The 21,930-nt window shown below is 36.8% G+C and overlaps 1 protein-coding gene across 2 annotated transcripts in view; it reads left to right on the forward strand.

The window, feature by feature from the left end:
• The window catches only part of LOC131153094 (beta-hexosaminidase 3), an 84,812-nt gene that overhangs the window by 59,628 nt on the left and 3,254 nt on the right, over positions 1 to 21,930 (forward strand). For both annotated transcript variants that reach the window (XM_058105138.1, XM_058105139.1), the window contains 3 exons: positions 11,312 to 11,410; positions 11,483 to 11,542; positions 13,346 to 13,596. In XM_058105138.1, the coding sequence (XP_057961121.1) occupies positions 11,312 to 11,410; positions 11,483 to 11,542; positions 13,346 to 13,596 (410 nt within the window). The remainder of the gene's footprint in view (positions 1 to 11,311; positions 11,411 to 11,482; positions 11,543 to 13,345; positions 13,597 to 21,930) is intronic.

Consider the following 21,930-nt stretch of genomic DNA (forward strand, 5'->3'; position numbering starts at 1 on the left):
AGGATTATGTGTATTTGGGGGTTGTTTGTAATATTTGTGTAAAGTAGGGGTATATTTGTAGTGTAATGTTGTTTTAGGGGTTGAAGTGTAATTTCATGCAAAGAGGCTTTCTTATAAATAGTCTATGAAAGCCATGTAGTAGGCAGTTATTGATGAATTTGAATTGAAGTGAACGTGTGTTTACCCCTGGTATCTCTTCTCTCCTCCCTTCCCCTTCCTTCTTCTCTTCTAATTTCTCCATGCCTGCAGAACCTTGATGCTGCTCCTGCATCACCATCCTTTTCCAAAGTTTACTTGAATGTGCTTTGTGCCTCCTCTGGCATCCATACTTTGAGCACTCCTAGTTCAGGTATCCTCACTGTAGGTATAGAGAGATCTGCTTTTGTCACTCAGCAACACCCAACAAAAAACTTATCAAAACTGGCACAAGATCCCAAGTCTCATTTTCCTTGCAGGGCATGCATCTCTTTGTCAATTGTAGTTTTCCACCTAGAGAGGGAAATGGATTTTTAGAAAACAATAACATAGTGGTGACGAGAAGTTGCAACATGCAAAGTTAGGGATAGGAGGTTCGGTATAAGAGTATAACTGCATTTACCTTTTCGAACAGCAAGAGGACGACCAGTATCACAAGAAACATGATGGTTAAACAAGGGAGCTGAAGGTGCAAGTTTGCAACACTATAGTTTGGAGTTTCTCCTACCTTAAGCTGCTTTCATGCATATACCTGCAAATTTTAGACAACTGAAAGGACTCAGTGGGAATGAAGGTTTAGGTGGATGACTAGGTTGAGACAATAAGCCTAAAGAATGTAAATTAGGTGGTGGAAAGAAGATCAACTAAGAGTCTTGAGTTGTAGGAAGTAGAGTCAAAGAAAATAACATTAGTAGATGGTGCAATGTAGAGCTGTAGCAATGATACCCTTTTTGAGTGCAAGAATACTCCTGAAACACATTTAAGAGCAAGAGCATCCAAGTTATCAGCATCTAATAAATTAAACAATTAATCATTGCAGTGTTGATCGGGACCTTGAATCTCTTCTAAATAGAGAAATTTAGTTAATTTGTTTTGGCACTTCCAAAAATGAGAATCTTAATAAAAATTTAAAACTAGAAAGAGAAGCTAAGATTGCAAGCTAACAACCAAGTTATATTCCTAGAACTGAAACAAAAATTGAAAACCTAATTAAATGCATACTTTATTTTTTTTTTCTTGGATCAAATAACAATTAATTCTCACACTGCCCTTGAGCACCCATGAAGTAGTCCATCCTCAACATTTAAGCAATTTAATGGTACTACTGAAACATTTACTAGTTCAATTTATAGAAATAGTTTCAAAATCCAATATATAAAAACATATTCAAGGTCTAAATCACTTTAAAAAGTGATTATGGAAATTAAAAGTTCAAAAGAAGCCAAAATTTATTGATTTCTCTCGTCATGGTGATCGTTGCTATCTAGGCTGAATGTGGGTGGGAGCAAAATGATAGTGTAATTATCTTAGCGTTTGTATGGATTATCTGTTGACGATTATGAGAGAGACCTATACATGGGGAAGAGGCCCAATGTGAGAGTGAGCAAAATGATATTCTTATTATCTTAGACTTGTATGATTTATCTGTCGAAGATCATGGCATAAATCATGCCCAAGCTTTGGAGGTGATTGCTTTTCTTGTATAAAGCTTCCTATGCTATTAGCCTATCATCCAGATTTTATATGCAACAGCAGCTAATGGATGAATTTGGTTCTTAAATGGCAATCACCTTTGTTAAAGCTTGATATACATTGTAGGGCTACAACCTAATAGCTTAAGCTTTTAGGTAAACTGGTAATTTAACATGGTATCAGAGCTGGTTATAAGGAGGACCTGGTTTCTAGTCTTGCTACCTGCATTCATTGTGTGTTGTTTAACCTGTAGTGGGTATTGTTTATCTTGTGTTTATCTCTCCACGTGCTATCGAGCTGTGTGCGCAGTGGAGTGTTAAAGCTTGATATACATTGTTAGTCCACAATCTAACTGCTTATGCTTTTAGATAAAATGGTAATCCAACAGCTTTTAAACGCATGTTGAAAAATTCTTATCCTATCTAACATGGTATAACCATAGATTTAATCAGCCGGTTAGTGTCAAACCTCCTATGCTATCATATTTTTCAGATTTTTCATATGCAACTACTATTAATGTATGAATTCGGTTCTTTAGTGGCAATGTTTTCCAAACGGGTTTTCGTTGGTCTTTGATAGGTTGATGGGTGCTTCCCTAGAATTAGAATTGGGAAGGTCTTGTGTTGGGTGGTTATCAAGCCTGTGGAGATGGGAAAATTCTTGAAGTTAGGGTTGTGTTAGAAAGACAAGAAATGTTTTTTTGGTTAGGCCTAAAGGGAGAAGCTTTTTTTTGGGTAAAAGAGGGGCGACACCTCCATTCTTTATTAGAAAACCCCTCACTTATGGAGGAGGAAAACTGTGGTTCCAGCAAATCAAACTACAAACATAAAGAAACGAAACGTAACAAAAAGGAAAACAAGACAAAACAACACATTAGACCCTTAAATTAGGAAGACCAATTTTGTCAAGTTGTATCATGCCTCTAACTAGATGAGGTAAAGAATCAAACTCCAAATATCTCGTAGTGGTTCCTTTCTCTCCCTATCGTGCCAAGAAGTCCGTAGTCTTATTTCCTTCTCTGAATTGGTGAGCAATGGTAAAATTTATCATGGAAAGAGCCTTAAGCAACTCTTCCCAAAAATACACAAATTCCATACCATGCATTTCCGAGAACGAACCCAATCGATCACTACATTAGAGTCGCATTCAATCTTCACATTCATATAACCCATCTCTTTGCACATCCGCACTCCCTCTGTTAGGGCCCTAAGTTTGGCTTTATTATTAGTTCCATAGCCAAAGAAGGACGAATAAGCACCCAGGAAATCCCCGCTGCAACCTCGCATCACACCACCCCCTCCACATGTCCCTGAATTCCCACGACAACTACCATCTACGTTTAGCTTTATGGACCCAACTTGAGGATTCCCCCACCTAACAACACAAGGAGTCCGTGCCTTCGGAGTAATAATTGGAATCTCAAGAGCACTTAGAACTTTGCTATCCTGAGTAGAAAGGGATCCGCTTGATCTCATATTCTCCGAAATCCTTCTAAGCCAAACCTTAATTACCAACCAAACTCCTTCAGCCGATTCCTTAGCACCTTCCATTCGGGTTCTACAATGACGCACCCAAAGTCTCCAAGTTATTAAACTTGGTAAGATACCAATGATTACACCCCTCTGAGTCGATTTCTTAGCATAAGTAAACCAGCTTTGAACACAACAAATCCAAGAAACTATAGTCGTACAAGGAACCCCCAAGGCTGTAGCGGCAAGATCCCAAACCTTGACAGCAATCTTGCTCAAACAAAGCACATGATCCAAGGTTTTTGTTTGCCCCAGCTTGCAACAGTTACGGCGAGAAGCAAAAGCAATTCCCAAGGATTGAACTTTCTCATCCAAAGGCAAGTTGTCAAAACGAGCTTTCCAAACACATATGCTGACCTTCTTTGGCTAGAGATTGTGTCACAACCAATCCATATCCCATACATGTGGCCCTTTGACTCTAATTAAATCCCAAGCACTTGACGATGTGAAGCTTCCTTTATCATTGAGTTTCCAAATTAGAATATCCTCACCTTGTCTCCCACAAGCAATATTCTGAATGACTTCTTCGGCCTTGTCATTACCAACCAACTCCACTAAGTGCTGCCTATCCCAGGCACCATCCACCCGCACATCTTTAATATTCAGTAGAGGGTTTTGAATATTGTTAAATTGCAAACAAAGCGAGCCACTAGCCAACCAATTATCAAACCAAAACGAACCCTTGCCACCTTAGGTAAAACCCACATAACTTAGGGGGAGATGCAGAAAAACAAAACAATATAGAAATACTTGTTTACTTAAGAAAGCCAAACACAAAGAATAGGGAGAATCTCATACCTGAGGCACCAAGAGAGTTGAAACCGGTGATAGGTCTGAGCAACCATGAGTCCACGCCCAATCCCGATCAGGTAATAGATGGTCATGAGCTCCCTTCTGATAAGCTTGCACCTGATGACATCAATTTACCCATTGCAGTTAGAAAACAAACCAGGTCATGTACTCAATATCCCTAGTCAAAATACATGTCTTATAAAAGCCTATCTACAGGATATCGTGCTTTTACCTCTAACCTTGATAGGATGAAAATTCCAAAGAATATTCAGGAAGCCCTGGAAGTTCCTAAATGGAGGGAGGTTGTCATGGAGGAAATGTGGGCCTTGGAGAAAAATGAAACTTGGGACGTTATGAATTTGCCGAGAGGGAAGAAGCTAGTTGGTTGTAAATGGGTTTTCACAGTGAAATATAAAGCTGATGGGACAGTTGAACGATATAAAGCCAGACTCGTTGCAAAAGGATTTACACAGATTTATGGCATTGACTGCATGGAGACATTTACACTAGTGGAAAAATTGAATACAGTTCTGGTCCTCTTGTCCATGGCAGCTAACTTAGATTGGCCACTACAGCAACTCGACGTTAAGAATGCATTTCTAAATGACGAGTTAGAAGAAGAAGTCTACATGACGATACCACCAGGTTTCAGTAAGAAAGGTGAAGAAAACAGAGTATGTAAACTCAAGAAGTCCTTGTATGGACTTGAGCAATCTCCCAGAGCATGGTTCAACAAATTTGCAAAAGTGATTAAAAATCAGGGATATCGACAAGGGCAATCAGATCACACTGTGTTCTTCCAACAATCTGAAACTGGTAAGAAAACAATTCTGAGAGTATATGTTGATGATATAATCCTAACAGGAGATGATACAGGGGAGATGGAAAGATTAAAGAAAGTCCCAGCTGCTGAGTTTGAAGTTAAATACCTAGGACAAATGTGGTACTTCTTGGGAATGGAAATTGCTAGATCAAAAAAGGGTATTAGTGTGTCTCAGCGAAAGTATATCCTTGATCTCCTAACCGAAACTAGCATGCTTGGTTGCAAACCTAGTGAAACTCCGATTGAAGCCGTAAAAAGGGTCGAAGAATGTGGAATACTAGTTGAAAAAGAAAGGTATTAGAGATTGGTTGGTAAACTAATTTACCTATAGCATACCAGACCCGACATTGCATTTGTGGTAAGTGTGGTAAGCCAACACATGCATTCACCGAAAAAGACTCATCTAGATGTTGTGTATAAGATCCTCAGGTACCTCAAGGGTTCTCTTGGCAAAGGACTTTTCTTCAAGAAATGTGAAAACAAGGAAGTAGAAATCTTCACAAATGCAGATTGGGCAGGATTAGCGGAAGACAGAAGGTCTACCACTAGATATTGCAACTTTGTATGAGGAAATTTGGTAACTTGGAGGAGCAAAAAATAGAATGTAGTGGCTCGAAGCAGTGCTGAAGCTGAATTCAGGGCAATTGCACAAGGAATATGTGAAGGAATGTGGTTACGGAAACTCTTGGAAAAATTACAAATTTCGGTGAAATTCCTTATCAAACTCTATTGTGACAACAAAGCCGCCATCAGTCTCTCTCTCAATCTAGTTCAACATGACAGGACTGAGCATGTGGAAGTGGACCGACATTTTATCAAAGAGAAGGTTGAAAAAGGAACCATCTATATGACTTATGTACCTACCAAGGAACAAACTGCAGACATCTTTACTAAAGGGTTAGCATGGCATAACTTTGATGATTTCATTGGCAAGTTGGATTTGATCAATATCTATGATCCAACTTGAGGGGGAGTGTAAAAATCCCGAGTATCCTTGGGTATATTGAGTAAATTAGGAAAGTAGGTAAATATAGAAGATTGTATATTATTGAGAGTGATTCTGTAGGGAGATTGCTTCCATATTTAGAACCTTCGATTGTATTATATATTGTAAATTGGGATGTACAAAGATTGAATTCAAGAAATACAGAAATTTCATTCGGTTTTCAAGAGAGGCATAATACTTCAAGTGTGGAGGGCATAAGCATTTTGATAAATTTAATTTTAGACAAAAATATGTAAAGATAAAGAAACTATATATATTTTTAAAAATAAAGAAAACTAAAGAAAAATCACAAAAAAATGGTAAAAATAAGAAGTTAACTACTTGTTTGCCATTCAAAAAATTGCTTACTTGAATTCATTACAAATATCATGACAAGAAATAGCTATAACATTACAAAGTTCAAATTATTTTCAATATTTAAGATACAACTCTCGACTATTTTGGAAAGTTTGAGATTCAAGAGTTGTTAGAAATCTCATATTATGATATTCCTTCTATATAAAAATGTTGTTGAAATCCTCAAGCCAAATTTAAATTGAGAATCACACACCCAAAATTCTTGAGTTTTGACTAAAAAGGCGTAAAAGGTGTGCCTTTGTACAAATGCGTAAGCATTAGCATCTAATACAATAGCCTTTTTGGGATTTGGTATTTTCATTGTTTTAGATTGAGAATTGAGGTGTTCTAGGCATGCCTCGTCTTGAGGTGAGCCTCAATTGAGCCTTTTAAAACATTGAATTCAAGAACAACCAATTCCTACATGGCTTTCACACACTATTTATAAGAAAGCCAATGACGCAAAAAATTACGCACACACCCCTAAAAACTACAAGAAATCTAACACACCCCTTAAACACACAAATATTACAAACATGCACCTAGATACATAGTCCTTTACTAACTAAACTAAACATACAATACTATTAACCAAACCCCACAATCACTTGATCCATTTCTTTTGAATGAGTTTCCAACAAGGGAGTGTTCATGGTCTGGCTTTTTGTCCTACACATGGACTATAGCAAAGGTTGAGTTCAGAGCTCTAGATCTATGCTTTTGCGGGTTTATGTTGTTGAGAACTCCTCATGTAGTATGCCATTTTGTTATGACAATAAGACTACCATTGATATTCCTCCTCGTTTTATATATTGTTGACCTACAACCTAAAGCTATTTTATCATGATAATAAAATAGCTATTAATATTGCTCATTCTTAAGGCTTGATGTACATTATTGGCCTATAACTTAAAACACTTAATGGAATTTTGTTTTACTCAACTGGTGGCATCAATGCATTTCTCTACATTGCTAGTTGCTAATTTTCAGCTTATATTTGTTAGCTGCTAAGACAGCAAGTGAAAAATAAAACTTGAAAATGGACTATGAATACTTAAAACTAGCGACATAAACAAATGCATTGTAGCCTATTGTCACATTACTTTAAAATAAAATAAAATTACCGTATGAGTGTAAGGTAAAAGAAAAGTAATATATCCCAAAAAATTTAAGTAAAAATTGAAAAATAATAAACTCCTTCCCAAAAAATATTTTCACCATTTCCTAACCTTCATATTCATATACATTTGGATTGTTTGTGCTATACTAAACACTGAGTTAAAAAATATACCTATAGCAAAATAATTGTGAAGTAATTCCTATTTCCATAATAATATTGTTAATGCTTGAGATACAGTGTTGGCCCACATCCTAATAGGTTAAGCTTTTAGTTAAAGTGGTAATCCAACATGGCATTAGAGCCATGGTTTCCAGGAGTTCCTAGGTTCAAGTCTTGTTGCCCTTGTTTATCGTTGGTTTGTTAAAAATCATTTACCTTGTAATGGGTTTTGTTCACATTTGTTTATCTCTCCACATGCAATCAAGTTGCACATGCAAGGGGTTGTTAAGGCTTGATATACAATGTTGACCCACATCAATGCAAGTTTGTTAAAAAAAAAAAATTGCCATGTTCCTACTAATGGGTATTATTCTTTGTTTATCTCTCCATGTGCAATTGGGATGGCATGTGTGAGGGAGTGTTAAGGCTTTGACATACATTGTTGGCCCACAACCTAGTAGCTTAAGCTTTTAGGTAATCTAACATGGTGTCAAAAGCCATTGTTGCAAGGATGCCTGGGGTTCTATTCTTATTGCCTACATTTTAGGAAGTTTGTTAAAATTATTATGTTCCCCTTTAATGGGTATTATTCAATTTTTGTTTCTCTCTCCACATGCAATTGAGATGCATGTGTGGAAATGGTAAGCCTTGATACACATTCAACCTTACACCTTAAGCTTTTTGTTTCTCTCTCCACATGCAATTGAGATGCTTGTGTGGGAATGTTAAGCCTTGATAAACATTCAACCTTACACCTTAAGCTTTTAGGAAAAGTGGTAATCTAGTACTAAATTTTGATTTATTAAGGTTTAAGAGTGTTACCATTAAATTGCTCAACACTTGATGAAATGTTTCATGCTGATTGTAGGAGAATATGATAATTAATTGTTATTTGATCCAAAAATAAAAATTAACATGCATTCAATCATGATTGTTGGTTTCACATTTTTAGCTTTTTTTTTTTCTTGCTCATCATTTGTGATAGTCGAGGTCTTAAATTCCAATTTCGACTAAAATTTCAATGAAATTTCAATTTCGATATCAACTTCATTTTTTATTTGAAAAAAAATGAAAATTAGTATTAAAGCATGGAATTCTTTTATGAAACTTTAGAAATGGTTAATAGACATAATAATGTAATTTTTAGGATTAATATATTACAAATCAAATACATCTATGTTGTGTATGGGGTGCATTAGTTGTAATATTGTTAAAGGTTGATATACATTGTCAGCCCACAACCTAACAACTTAAGATTTTAGGTGAAGTGGTAACCTAACATGGTATCAGAACTGTTTACTAGCAGGTCCTAGGTTCTAGTCTTGTTGACCATGTTTATTTTGTTGTGTTTAAAAATTATTTTATTCCTTGTTATGCATGTTATTTATCATTGGTTTATCACGTGCTATTGGGCTGCATGTGTGGGGGAGTGTTAAAGCTTGATATATGATGTTGGCCCACAACTAACAGTTTAAGCTTTTAGATAAAGTGATAATCTGAGAAATATAATGTGTATTAATATATTTGTAATAAAACATGTGTATTAAACATATTCTGTTAATATAAATGAAATTCATAAAAATTAAATTTTATTTATTATACAAATAATGATATCTAAACATGAATGGTTAAATAAAATGTTGTTGTAAGTTAAAATTTTCTATTTTCATATAATTTCAAAAGCTCTTCTAATAATATTTTGTTTTAATAATAAAAAAAAAGGATTAATTAAGATTTTGAAAAGTTTCGCTAAAATTTTGAGATTTTGATAAATTTCACTGATTTGTTAATATTTCAATGGAAATTATGTAAGATGGAAATCGACAGCCATTTCAATTTCAAGGGCAATGGAAGGTAGAAATTTTGACAATTTTGTAGAAATTTAAGACCATGGTGTCAGTAATACCAAACAGCGTCTAAACTTTTAGGACATCACTTGGTATTAGATTTCGGTTCAATTTTTGTTGCTGGCATAACAACCCATCTGTGGTGATAGGGCCAGGAACAATGTAACTTGATGCAGAGAAACTAAGGGCCTGTTTGGTTAAGGTTTGGGATACAGTTTCATGTTTTGAAAGCACAAGATGCAAAAAATATACAAAATTAGTATTTTATCAAGTGTTTTCAGAAAGCCATTTTCTAAAACATATCCAGAAGCACTCCTAAAAAATACAAGTTTTCAGGAAATGATTTTAAAGTGTCCCATGTTTCTGGATACAGTTTTCGTACAAAATGAAAATATGGGGTATGTGTTATAACCACTGTTTCATAGTAAAAAACTGTTGCTACTGCTATTAATAATAATTATTATATATTAATAAATTGCCACATGGATCAGCCTTTACGAAGCGTTGTTCCACTATTTTCATTTTCGGGGAACAGTTTTGGAAACACTAGTCAAACATTTTTTTTGAACTATAAAAAGTACATAATACAATCCCCTGTTTCCATTTTCAATAGCAACAACACAGAAACTCCTTTTTGAATTCTTAACCAAATGGGCCCTAACAGTCTGGACAAATTTATTTTTCTTTGTTGCAGATTGGAAATCAACTTTTAGTTCTCTGTAAAGGAGTTGTTAGTTGTTCACTTTATTATGTGTTAGGAGAGCTGGGGATGTGTGGTCTGCATGTGCCGGCTCGAATGTGGGTATATTAAATATAATAATAAAGGTATATCATTTGAAGTTTAAACGTCTATGTGGCTCTTCATAATAGGGTAGCCATCTGTTTTCATGATTGGCTTTCTTCTTTTGTTGCTAAATAGGAATTAAGCATACAATTCGAACTGAAGCTCTTAACTCCCTGGATGGCTGACAAACCTTATTCTCGAATCTGTTTCAGCTATCTATTTGTTCTCTTTACCATGAGTTTATGTGCCACTTAGGAGGGGAATGTTAATTTGATATATTGTTGGCTCACCAAATGGTTTAAATTTTAGGCTTTAAGGGGTGGTTTAATATTTATATGCTCCGTTGCATAACTTCATAGTACAAGCTTGTATATATATGCTTTTCTTACTGTATTTTTCATCCACAGTAAGGAAAGATGATTGATTTGGCATTAAAAAGGGAAGGTGTCGCAGGGGTGTTAGTAATATTGACAGAAAAATTATTAGAATGGGATGACGTTTAAAAATTAATAATAGTAGAAATTTTCTGGGCATCGCACCAAGGAGATGTATCACACATCTCAAAGGAAAGAGCTCATTCATTCAATGTCTGACTCTAAACACATAAAATGTAACTCTAGGCCTTCAAAACATCCTTAGAAAAGGAAATTCACCTAATTTGGATTTGCATGGCTAAAAGACAAATTAAAAAAATAAGTGCAGAACTGTGAAAGCCAAATGGTACATTTGCAACGCAACAAAGCTACAAAAGATGAAAACCTAATAAGTGCAGAATTGTGAAAGCCAAATGGTACATTCTTGCTAATAAAATTGGTTTTTAGGGCATCTTATCTGTAGGAGTTTTTGGTTCTTAGGCATTCCCTTGATCATTTTTCACCTTTCGATATTTTTTCTCTTGTTTTGTTGATTTTTTAAGTTGTATTACAGTTCAGCTTTTCAGGATCAGTAGTTCGGTAAACTTGGAGGTGAGAAAAGGTTTTTTTGTCTTGGAAATTTGGGGCCATGATAATTGTACAGTTTGACCATTAAAGCCCGCTGCCTCATGGTTCTATACACTAGCATTACCCCTACCGATCCAATATCTACTCTCCAAAACATTTTTAGGATTCCTTCATTCCATAAATGCTTATTTCTGTGCTATGTTATATTATATTATCCTCTGAACTTCTATTCTTGTTCAACTCTATTTCCTCAAATAATTTCTTTGAATGATCATAAACAAATCAGATTGACATTCAGATTTGCAGGTTAAGCAAACATCGTATGGATGAATCAGATGCCTATGAGTATTTCGTCTTACGAGCACAGAAAATAGCTCTGTCCCATGGTTACGAAATTATTAACTGGTATAAAATCTTGCACCAACTCTCTTTTATTTAACTACTACCAATCTTATATGTGTGTATGAAATATTATAGGGAGGAGACATTCAACAACTTTGGCAATAAATTGAGCCGAAGGACGGTGGTGCACAACTGGTATGCCCCTAGAATTTTTTGCATGATGAGCTTGAATGTTTACATATTGTACCCTCTCTTTTATTGCTGTGTCATGATCATGTTAATTCTTGAAAAGGAGACATTGGGAAGAATGGCTATAAGAAAGAAATAAATAATGAAAAGCATCACAATCAGGTGATATTTCTAATATCTTTCTTTGCTGATAAAATTAAACAATCAAGATGCAGATAGTTCTCAGATTACTTGGGCTTTATTAGTAATTGAACATGTTAGACTTCACTATGCTTAAAATTCATAAAGTGATATGATGATGAATTTATTAAAAAATAATTGTCGAGTACTGATTTTAGTGGTTTTTTTTTAGGGAAAGAGGGTGCATGAAATTTTCAAGAAGTACAAAAATGTGATGTACAAGCACATGAGCCTGAAACTACTAAACTATAATAGCAAACTGGTAAAATGCTAACTAAACAAATAGAAATGCATAAACATTCAAAAGAGAAAAAAAAATCCGACTCTAGTTGCCTCAAAGAAACTAGGATAGATCAACTGACATTGAAATGGATGGCACATTTGAAGTATTTTGAGCCACAGATGACCAATTGCCTCCTGAATAGTCCATTCTCCCTTTAAAAGGGCTGTCTGTAAGAATTTCTTGAGAAAGTTAAGTTCAAGTGTTGCTCCCATGCGCTCTTAACCTGCTCACTTAACCCTAGATAGATTTTTTCAGAAGTTCCTCAGAAGGTATTTCAAGTGTTGCTCCTGAGTGCAAAATACTCCTGAGTGCTGTAACACCACTTTTTCAATTTCCACTGTAGAAAGTGAATTTTTCCCTAATAGTCTCCAAGGCATCGTGTCATAAAAGTGAATATGGATGCTTGAATGTTACTCTCATTATGCAATGGGTCTAACAAATATTGACTATATTTATTTTTACTCTCTGAACATTAAAGATCTCAATCTAGAAGTAAGGAATGGAATCATTTTGAGCAAGTTAAATAGTAGCATCTTGTTGTACGATTCTACAGACCTGGCCTTTCTTAGTGCATTGACTGCATTCTTTTAGACAAAGATTCTGTCCCCTTATCTTTTTATATGGCAGGCCAAATCAAGGAAATGCAAATAAAATATACATCCTTAAATTGGGATGAAGATGTTAATTATAGTTATTTACTTGTGAATCTGATGGATCTGAAATTTATAGTTTCTCTTAGAGATATATTCATTATTATGAAAATCAATTTAGTTTATTACACATTGATCAACCTGTTAAATTAGTTTACAAGTTTAGAATCCTCACGAATGTAAAATTATCTCTTGCTGGTATAGAAACTTTAGTACCTTTACCAAGAAGTAAGGATTAGGAAAATTTGAGGTCAGATATTGTAATTTTGCAACATGGAAAAACTTGAACATTTTAGTCAATATCATTTTAAATTTGAAAAATGAAAAAGACCATTCAGCTAATATGCTGTCTTAGAACACATGCATTATCTTTGCTTTAAATGCTGCTGATTTATAAAATTATTATGCAGACATAGTCTCCTAGAAATCCCAGAGAAACTAAAGTTTTTAATCTTCATATGTGCTATTTATCAACCATGTTTTTTAATTTTTGGGGTGAGTTATCTGCCAACCAGATTCAATTGTATTATTCTGTAAGAAACTGAGCCAGATGATCCCATGCATAATTATTTTCAAAGCTGTAAATGACTTTCAGGATGAAAATTATATTGTGATTTATAAATAATTTTTCTACTATGTGCTTACTATACTGAGACCTTAGGAAACAATAACTCTTGCTCATTATCTATCTGGTAGGCTTGAGGCAGGTGTTGCGGAGAAAGTGGTTGCTGCTGGGCTGAGGTGCATTGTAAGCAACCAGGACAAGTGGTATTTGGACCACTTGGATACCACATGGCAGGAATTCTACATGAATGAGCCACTCTCAAATATCATAGATCCCATGCAACAGAAATTGGTTATTGGGGGTGAGGTATGTATGTGGGGTGAACACGTTGATGCTTCAGATATTGAACAAACCATATGGCCACGTGCTGCAGCAGCTGCAGGTACTTACATTTAATGTTAAGGTCACAATTTCTTATTTTAGTTATTATATGGATGATCTGTATAAAGAAGATTGAAATCTCAAGGAAAAGTCCAGAGAATAGGCTCATTAGATCCTCCCTTACATAGTTACATTAATAGCTAAATTGGAACATTGTAACTCATAATATTTGATTTCATTTCAGGTCTGAAACATATGGAATGCGTCTATATATGTCTTTGAATGTGCCAAAAGGCATTACATGCTAGTGGTGCAGATCTCGCAGATGGGATGTGGGTTAGGGGCAGTTGGTTCTTCTCACTGTCTAAGAAAGCTTGTCATTTTTGTTTTTGTTTTTTTTTTTCATTAGAGGAAATTGTTAATTAAGGGGTAAATTGAAGTGCTGCAGCCTCCATCTTTCTTTCTCTCTCCCTCACTTCCTCCACATTTATATCTCTTTCTGTCCTTTTCAAGGACATTGGAATCATTAAGTAATCTCAACAAGGAAGTTACTATTGAACTTTCCTGCCCCCAATTTATTCCACATTGATGGTGTAATAACCATATTCCTTCCTCTTGACCTAAGTGAACGTAGTTTTCCCCTAAGAATTTCCTTTGTGTTTGATATTTAAGCAGTAACCGTTCAAAATTAACATTTTTGTTGTTCATGATTTTGCCTATCCCAATCATTTTCACGTTCCTCGAAGTCTTAACTTTTTTTGTGCCTAGGGCTGTAAAAAAACCAAGCCGCTTGTCAGTGGCTCGGGAGCTCGGCTCATTAAGAGTTCATTTAGGCACATTCATTACATAAACGAGTGAATCTCAAGCCTAATTTTGAGGCTCACGTAGTAAAGGAGCCGAACTTGAACATGAATGGGCTCAACTCATTTTGGCTTGTGAGTGGACTCAATTACAAGCTTGGTTGGGCACATTTAAAAATAGGCTTGGATTAGGCTTGTTTATGCACTTGTTAATAGTGTTGAATCAGACTTTGAAGATGGTAGTGGGCTTATTTAGCCTAAAAGTGAAGGTTTTCTAGGTTTGAGCTTGTTTAGCCCAAACTTCATAACTTGAGTTCAGCAATAGAGCCAAGGCCTAGGCTGGCTTGGTGGAGGACAAAGGAACTCTAAGAAAATATTACAAAGTCTCTTTCACATTGAGAGCCTGAGAGGTTCAAAAGGAACCAGACCACTCATGAGCAACTCGGTAGCTCGACTCTGGAAGGGCTTGTTTAGGTTGTCCGTTTGCATAAATGAATAGGTTTGAGCATGTATATTTAAGCTCGGTTCAAAATTTGATAAACAAGCTCGAACATGGTAAAACTCGGCTCAACTCAACTTTTTTGTAGCCCTACATTGTGCTTATAACTACTACTTCATCTCTTTATTTTCCAATCACCATCAAATCATCGGATTTATTATCTTCTTTCAAGTATCTCCACTGGCATATGGAACCTTTGACATGTCTTGAAATTCATCATCTGTCTTCAGGCACTGGGCGGTAGACAATCTAAAATGATTCACCAAAGGTGTACTCATTGGTTTTGCATTATCCATATTGAACCTCTCCAATCATAATCTCTTGGAAGCTCTGTCCCTACGAATCTCCATCCCAAGAATCTTCTTGACCTCACCCAAATCCTTCATGTCAAATTCTTTGCTTAACAAAGTTTTCAACTTGTTGATCTCACTCATACTCTTCACAACAATCAACATATCATGCACATAAAGTAATAGAAAAATAAATGAATCATCGTCAAGGCTGTTCACATAAACACAACAATCATACTCACATCTCCTGTAGTCAATCTGGATCATGTAGGAGCCAAATCGCTTGTACCACTGCATCGGAGATTGCTTCAGCCCATGAAGTGATTTCCTCAATTTATAGACCAAGTGTTCCTGTCCAAGTTGACTGAACCCTTTTGGCTGTACCATAAAAATCAGCTCCTCCAAACCACCATGAAGAAAAACTATCTTTACATTCATGTGGTTTAAATGCATATCAAAATGTGTTACCAAACCCAACACTTCCTTGATGGAAGTGTGTCTGATCACAGGGGAGAAAAGCTCGTCATAGTCAACCCCTTTCTTCTGTGAGTAACCCCTTGCTACTAGATGAACCTTGAATTTTTTCTCCTTTTTTTCTGATACTGCTTCTTTCTTCTTATACACCCATTTGCATCCTATCACTCTCTTCCCCTCTGGAGGCTCCACCAACTTCCATGTCTAGTTCTTATGCAGAGACTCCATCTCCTCCACCATAGGACCTATCCATCTACTTTTCTCTTGGCTGTGCACCGCCTCTTGAAAAGTAGTAGGATCCTTGCTACTAGTAATGAGTGCATAAGAAACCAAATCCTCAAAACCATACTTGGTGGGTGGCCTAATAGTGTGTCTGGGCCTGTCTATAGCTATACTGTGATGCTGCTGATCTCCTGAGCTAGAACTCCCTACATTTTGAACATTCTCTTCTCTACCATGGGTCTCTAGCTCCACCTGCACCGCATGCTCATTACCGTTGCAATTTTCTGGCACCTTTTCTCTTTTTCCTGAGTATGCTGCAACATGACTTTCTCATAACCACATCTCTACTAATCACCACCTTGTTTGCTTTCGGATCCCAATGCTTGAAGCCTTTCACCCTTTTTTGATACCCCATAAAGATACACTGTCTAGACTTCACATCAAGCTTCGATCTCTCTTCACTAGAAATAGGCACATAGACTGGATATCCAAACGTTCTCAAACCAGAGTAGTTTACTACACTGCTTGTCCACACCTCCTCTCAATCTAGTGCTACACTAGATGTTTTGTTAATCAAGAAACATGTCATACTCACTGCTTCTGCTTAGAAGTTCTTTGCAAGCCCTGCGTTCAACTTGAGACACTGAGCTCTTTCAGCTTTTCTTCTATTCATCCTTTCCGCTACACCATTTTGTTGTGGTGTCTTGCGTACTGTGAAGTGTCTCTTAATCCCATGCTGCTCTCACAACTCCGTGAACTTTGAATTTGTGTACTCAGTACCATTGTCGGACCCGAGGCATTTGATCTTCCTCCCTAACTGGTTTTCTATTTTAGCTTTCCATAACTTGAACTTGGTAAACGTTTCTGACTTGTGCTGCATGAAGTACACCCAAACCTTTTGCGAGTAGTCATCAATAAAACTCACGAAATACGTATGTACTCCCCGTGATGCTACCCTTACTGGCCCCCAAACATCTGTATGAACATAGTCAAGAATTCTCTCTGTCTTGTGTGTGACTGTCTTGAATTGCATCCTAATATGTTTCCCAAGAACACAATATCTGCAGAAATTAAGCTTGCATGTTTTGACACCCTTCAATAGATTTCTCTTATGAAGCTCCATCATCCCACGCTCACCCATATGATCTAACCGCATATGCAACAAGACTGTACTATCTGACTCAGACTCTGCAGCTACAACTCCACCTACAACTGTGGTACCTAGCAGTGTATAGATATGCCCTGCTAATTTCTGCCCCTTTATCACTGTTAGGACACCTTTACTCACCTTCATTACTCCACTTGCAGACTTGTACTTAAACCCATTACGATCTAAAGTGCCCAATGAAATCAAATTCTTCCTTAAATGCGGTATATGTCTAACATCACACAACATTCTAACAACACCATCAAACATTTTAATTATGATATTTCCTATTCTAACAACTTTGCATGATGCATCATTACCCATCATAACAGAATCAGAATTTACTAACCTCTAGGTGTCAAACCAATCTTTATTGGGTGTCATGTGATAGGAGCATGCCGAATCTAGAATCCAATTATCCGTGAGATGCTTTGAATTGGATGAAACAGAAAGCATATCCCCATCACCGCTCTCTAAGTCTTCTTCTTCCACTACATTCGCAGACTTTGATGGACCCTCTTTATTCTCTGTATTCCCCTTCCTTTTCTCTGGACAATCACGTTTTATGTGCCCTTTTTTCCTACACTTAAAACACTATATGTCCTTCCTCTTCTTGGATTTATACCTAGATTTATTGTTACTTGATCTGCTGTGGAACTTGTTTCTCCCACATTCCTAGTTACCCCTCACCACAAGCCCTTCAACTTGTAAATTCTCATCACTTGCTTTCTTCCTCCGATGAAAACCTAATAGAGCACTTGTGATCTCTCCCAATTCGAGATTTTCTTTTCCCCACATTAGAGTTGTAACCAAATTTTCGTACATAGGAGAAGCAAGTAGGGAATTCAGTAACATCAACGCCTTGCCTTCGTTTTCGAACTTCACATCAACTTGCTTCAAATCACTGATGATCTGGTTGAATACGTTGATGTGCTGGTTCAAATCTGAACTCTCTGACATCTTAAGACCATACATTTTCTACTTAAGATAAAGCTTGTTCATCAACGACTTGGACATATACCGATTTTCTAGTTTCAACCAAACTGTCGCCGGTGATTCCTCATCCATGACGTAATACATCACATCGTCAACCAGATAAAGTATGATAGTTGCCACAACCTTCACTTCTAGTTCCTTCCAATTAATGTCGTTCATGCCTTCCAGCTGCTTTCCGTATAACGCCTTCACCATACCTGTTGCACTAACAAATCTTTGACCCTCCCTTGCCATAATCCGAAATTTCCAGATCCTTTGAACTTGACCATGTCGAACTTCGCAAAAGAAATACCAGCCATCGTGACCTGGGCTCTGATACTAATTATTGAGAAACGTGCAGCAATTATGATGAATAATACGGAAAATACAAAGATAAAGAAAGCAAGAAAAAGCACGAATTTAACGTTGAGCAAGTGGCGGCTGAAATTTCACTATTATCAAAAGTAGGGTTGCATCATATGTATTTATACTAACCCTTGACGTACAGTGGTATTAGAAAAATTCCTCAAGTACACCTGTACCGTACCACGGAGGCGTTGCCCCTGACCCCCAACCTATTAATCGTCCCAGTTTAAATTTCAAAACTGGTGCCAAACAAAACCGTCAATGGTTTTCTTCAGGTCAGCTTCCTGGTTTTCTTCAGCCTACTTTCTTCGTACATGTGTTCCACTCAATATGAGTCACATACTACAACAAGAAGTCAGGCAAAGAGTACACTCAAGAATTTCATAGGCTTTAATTGTGGTGCAATGTTGCTGAAACTGGTTCCTTAAAGGGTTAGTCACTATGTGAATGGTCTAAAAATAACCATACAAGACGAAGTAAGCTTGCTGCGTCCTTATAATGTGAGTGATGCATATTTGCTTGTACTAAAAGATAAGTCACAAGTTACTTGCAACATGCCTAAGAAGCTTGGAGTTGGGACAGGACGCAGCAGTGGTGCATCAACTAGCAAGGCGGGTGGCAGCACTAGAAGTGGTCGGACAGCTGTCCCTATGCGTGCTAACCGACCAATCAGAAATAATAATGATAAAGCAGCCCAAGAAAACCAGGGGAAAACAGTGGTTAAATGCTACAGATGCTCCAAGCTTGGCCACAAGTCCAATGAGTGTCCAAGAAAGGCTGAAGGCAGAGTTAATCTTGGCTAGGATCCAGAGGCTGATGGTGAAATTTTTTTTGCAATTCTTGAAGACCAAGAGCAGCAAGTGGAAGCTGAAAAGGATATGGAGAAAGAAAGGATTGAGGGTGATGTCCTTGGTGAGGCTTTAGTCATTCGAAAGTCATTACTTTCCCCTCGAACCAGCAACAATTGGCTACATAAGAATATCTTCTGAACTAAATGTAGAAATGTTGGAAAGCTTTGCAACTGGATAATTGATAGTGGGAGCAATGGGAATCTAGTTTCTCAAGAGATGGTAGATAAGCTGGGATCTAAACTGAAAGAAATCTGCAGACATACCAGGTTCTATGGTTCAACAATGGAAATGAATTGTCTCTTCAAGAGGCCTCGTTAATTTCTCAGTTAATTTCTTTAAATAATATATTTATTGTGATGTGGATCCCATGGATGCATGCCATATTCTTCTTGGGTGTCCTTGGCAGTGTGACACGGGCACAATCCATGATTGTATCAAGAATACTTATTATATATATATATATATATATATATATATATATATATATATTTTCTAAACAATGGTGAGAGAAAGAAGAAGCTTGTGTTGAAACCAATGAAGGATGATGATGTTAAGAGGCAAGAAAATGGTTGTTCACTTGTTCTCTTAAATAAAAGGGATTTTGCTTAACTGAGGAAAGTGGGCTGATTTACGTCGTCTTTCGAAAGGAAGGGAAGCTTCAGTTGGAGTTTCCAAATGATGTCAAGGAGATTCTGAATGAGTTCAAAGACGTGATGCAAGATGAGTTACCTGTTGGACTCCCTCCCATGAGGGATATACAACATCAAATTGATCTTTTACCATGTACCCAATTTGCCCCACTATTGAATGAGCCCAAAGGAGCATGAAGAATTTCGTAAGTAGGTTAGGGAACTTCTTAGAATGGATTTATTCAAGAAAGCAAAAGTCTTTGTGTCGTAACAACTTTACTCACTCCTAAGAAGGATGGAACTTGTAGAATGTGTGTGTGAGCAGCAAGGCTATGAACTACAACCATAGAGATGAATTTCAAACTAGGCAAATTTCAAAAATGGTTACGGAAAAGGAGAGATGATGTGGCAAAAAGGGCAACTGAGGTGCAAGAAATTAAAAGAGAAAATGATAATCACTTCATATTTCTAGTCATGTGGAAAGGAAAGCCTGACCATCAAAAGTCCTGGATAAGCAAATAGGAGCATATGCTGAATGATGCCAAGATGTGTGAACCAAATCTACAAGGAAGCTGCTAATCAACATGGGCAGTATAAGAAGTATCAGGTTGGTGACTTGGTGATGGTTTTCCTTTGGAAAGAGAGATTTGCGGCTTACTACAAGTTGAAAAGTTGAAAGATTGGGCCATGCAAAGTTTTGCACAAATTTGGTGAAAATGCGTAGAAGTTGAACGCCCTTATGGCTTGGATATATTCCACTCTTTAATGTGGCTGGTTTGTACCCATTCCATGGTGATATACAGAGTGTTGAGTGCAAGAACTCCACCAAAGTCACTTCTAGCAAGGTAGAAAAAATTGAGGTTTTCATACATTTGTGAGAGGTGAAGACTAGGGTTGGAATTTATTTAAGATTCTTGGTAAAAAGGGCTGGCAAACCTGATTTTGAGAATTCATGGATCAGCTAGGAGGAATTCAGGAAAATTGACCCTGACATGTGCCAGGCAGCCAAGATGACAAATCATACGAAGGTGAGTCCTTTCTAAGAAGGGGAGAATGATGCAATCAGCAGTCTTTATTTAATGCTTCTACCAACTGTTGCTATTTTTGGGTGCTAGGGGTATTTTATAATTTTTGAAGTTCGGGATTCATTAACATTCAGAGGGTTATGTGCAAAATAGGAGTTGGCTTCTCTTGGAAGCTTCATGGCTAATATAAATAGGAGTCTTTAGCCATTTTCTAGAGGTTTTTAGCATTTTATCTTCGAGAGTATTTTTCTCTAGAGCTTAGCTCCAGACCAGCTATGGTTGTGAAGACTTGGAGGCTAGGGTTTTGAGGATTCGACCCTGTGGTGCCTACCAATCCCTCCATCGCAGTGGCCTGCGAGAGGCTAGCAGAAAGCCGCTGTTACTGTTCTGAAATAGTGTCAAAACAGGTACTGAATTGAGGATTTAGTTGCTGCTGTGACTAGAAATTGTCTTATTTGCTGATCTGAAATTCATAGCAGTCATTTCTTTATTATTTTAGGAATTTAGGAGTTATTTGAATCAAAATAGGCTGCTAAAACACTATCCTGAAATCTCAGTCTTTATTTCTGTTCTATTTACATGCCAATGTTGTTTGTTGGTTCCCTTTTCCATGATTCCATCCAAAATCTAGTGGAGGCACTAGGCTTAGGAAAGAAATAGTTCTAAAAGAATTGTCCTACGAGTACAAGTGATAAGCCAAAGAGAAAGAGCATTGTTTAAAAATACAAGATGCATATATATATATAGGTATCTGTTCCATGATACAATGAAAGAGAACATTTACAGTCACTGGGCTCTGTACGTCGGGTTTTACTCACTTTATGTACATCATTCTCACATGCCAAACCGATCCTATTACATCTCCAACCAAATATGTTCAACAACAAAACGTTCATGCCAATGTGTGGTAAATGTCTGTAAAGGTAGGAATTCTTTTGGAAACTCAGCAAGTGTGGCTTCCTTCAATCTGACTGATTGTGAAATTGTTAAAGGAATAGGGTAAACAACCACAAGCTGACATCCTTAATCTTCCCTTATTCATACAAGGACTTCAACACTTTAAGATGTGTTCTTTCTATATGCATGCATAAGCATTATTGTCATGAACATATTCCCT

Source organism: Malania oleifera, chromosome 4 (genome assembly GCF_029873635.1).
Source record: "Malania oleifera isolate guangnan ecotype guangnan chromosome 4, ASM2987363v1, whole genome shotgun sequence".
In the NCBI taxonomy this organism is placed as follows: domain Eukaryota; kingdom Viridiplantae; phylum Streptophyta; class Magnoliopsida; order Santalales; family Ximeniaceae; genus Malania; species Malania oleifera.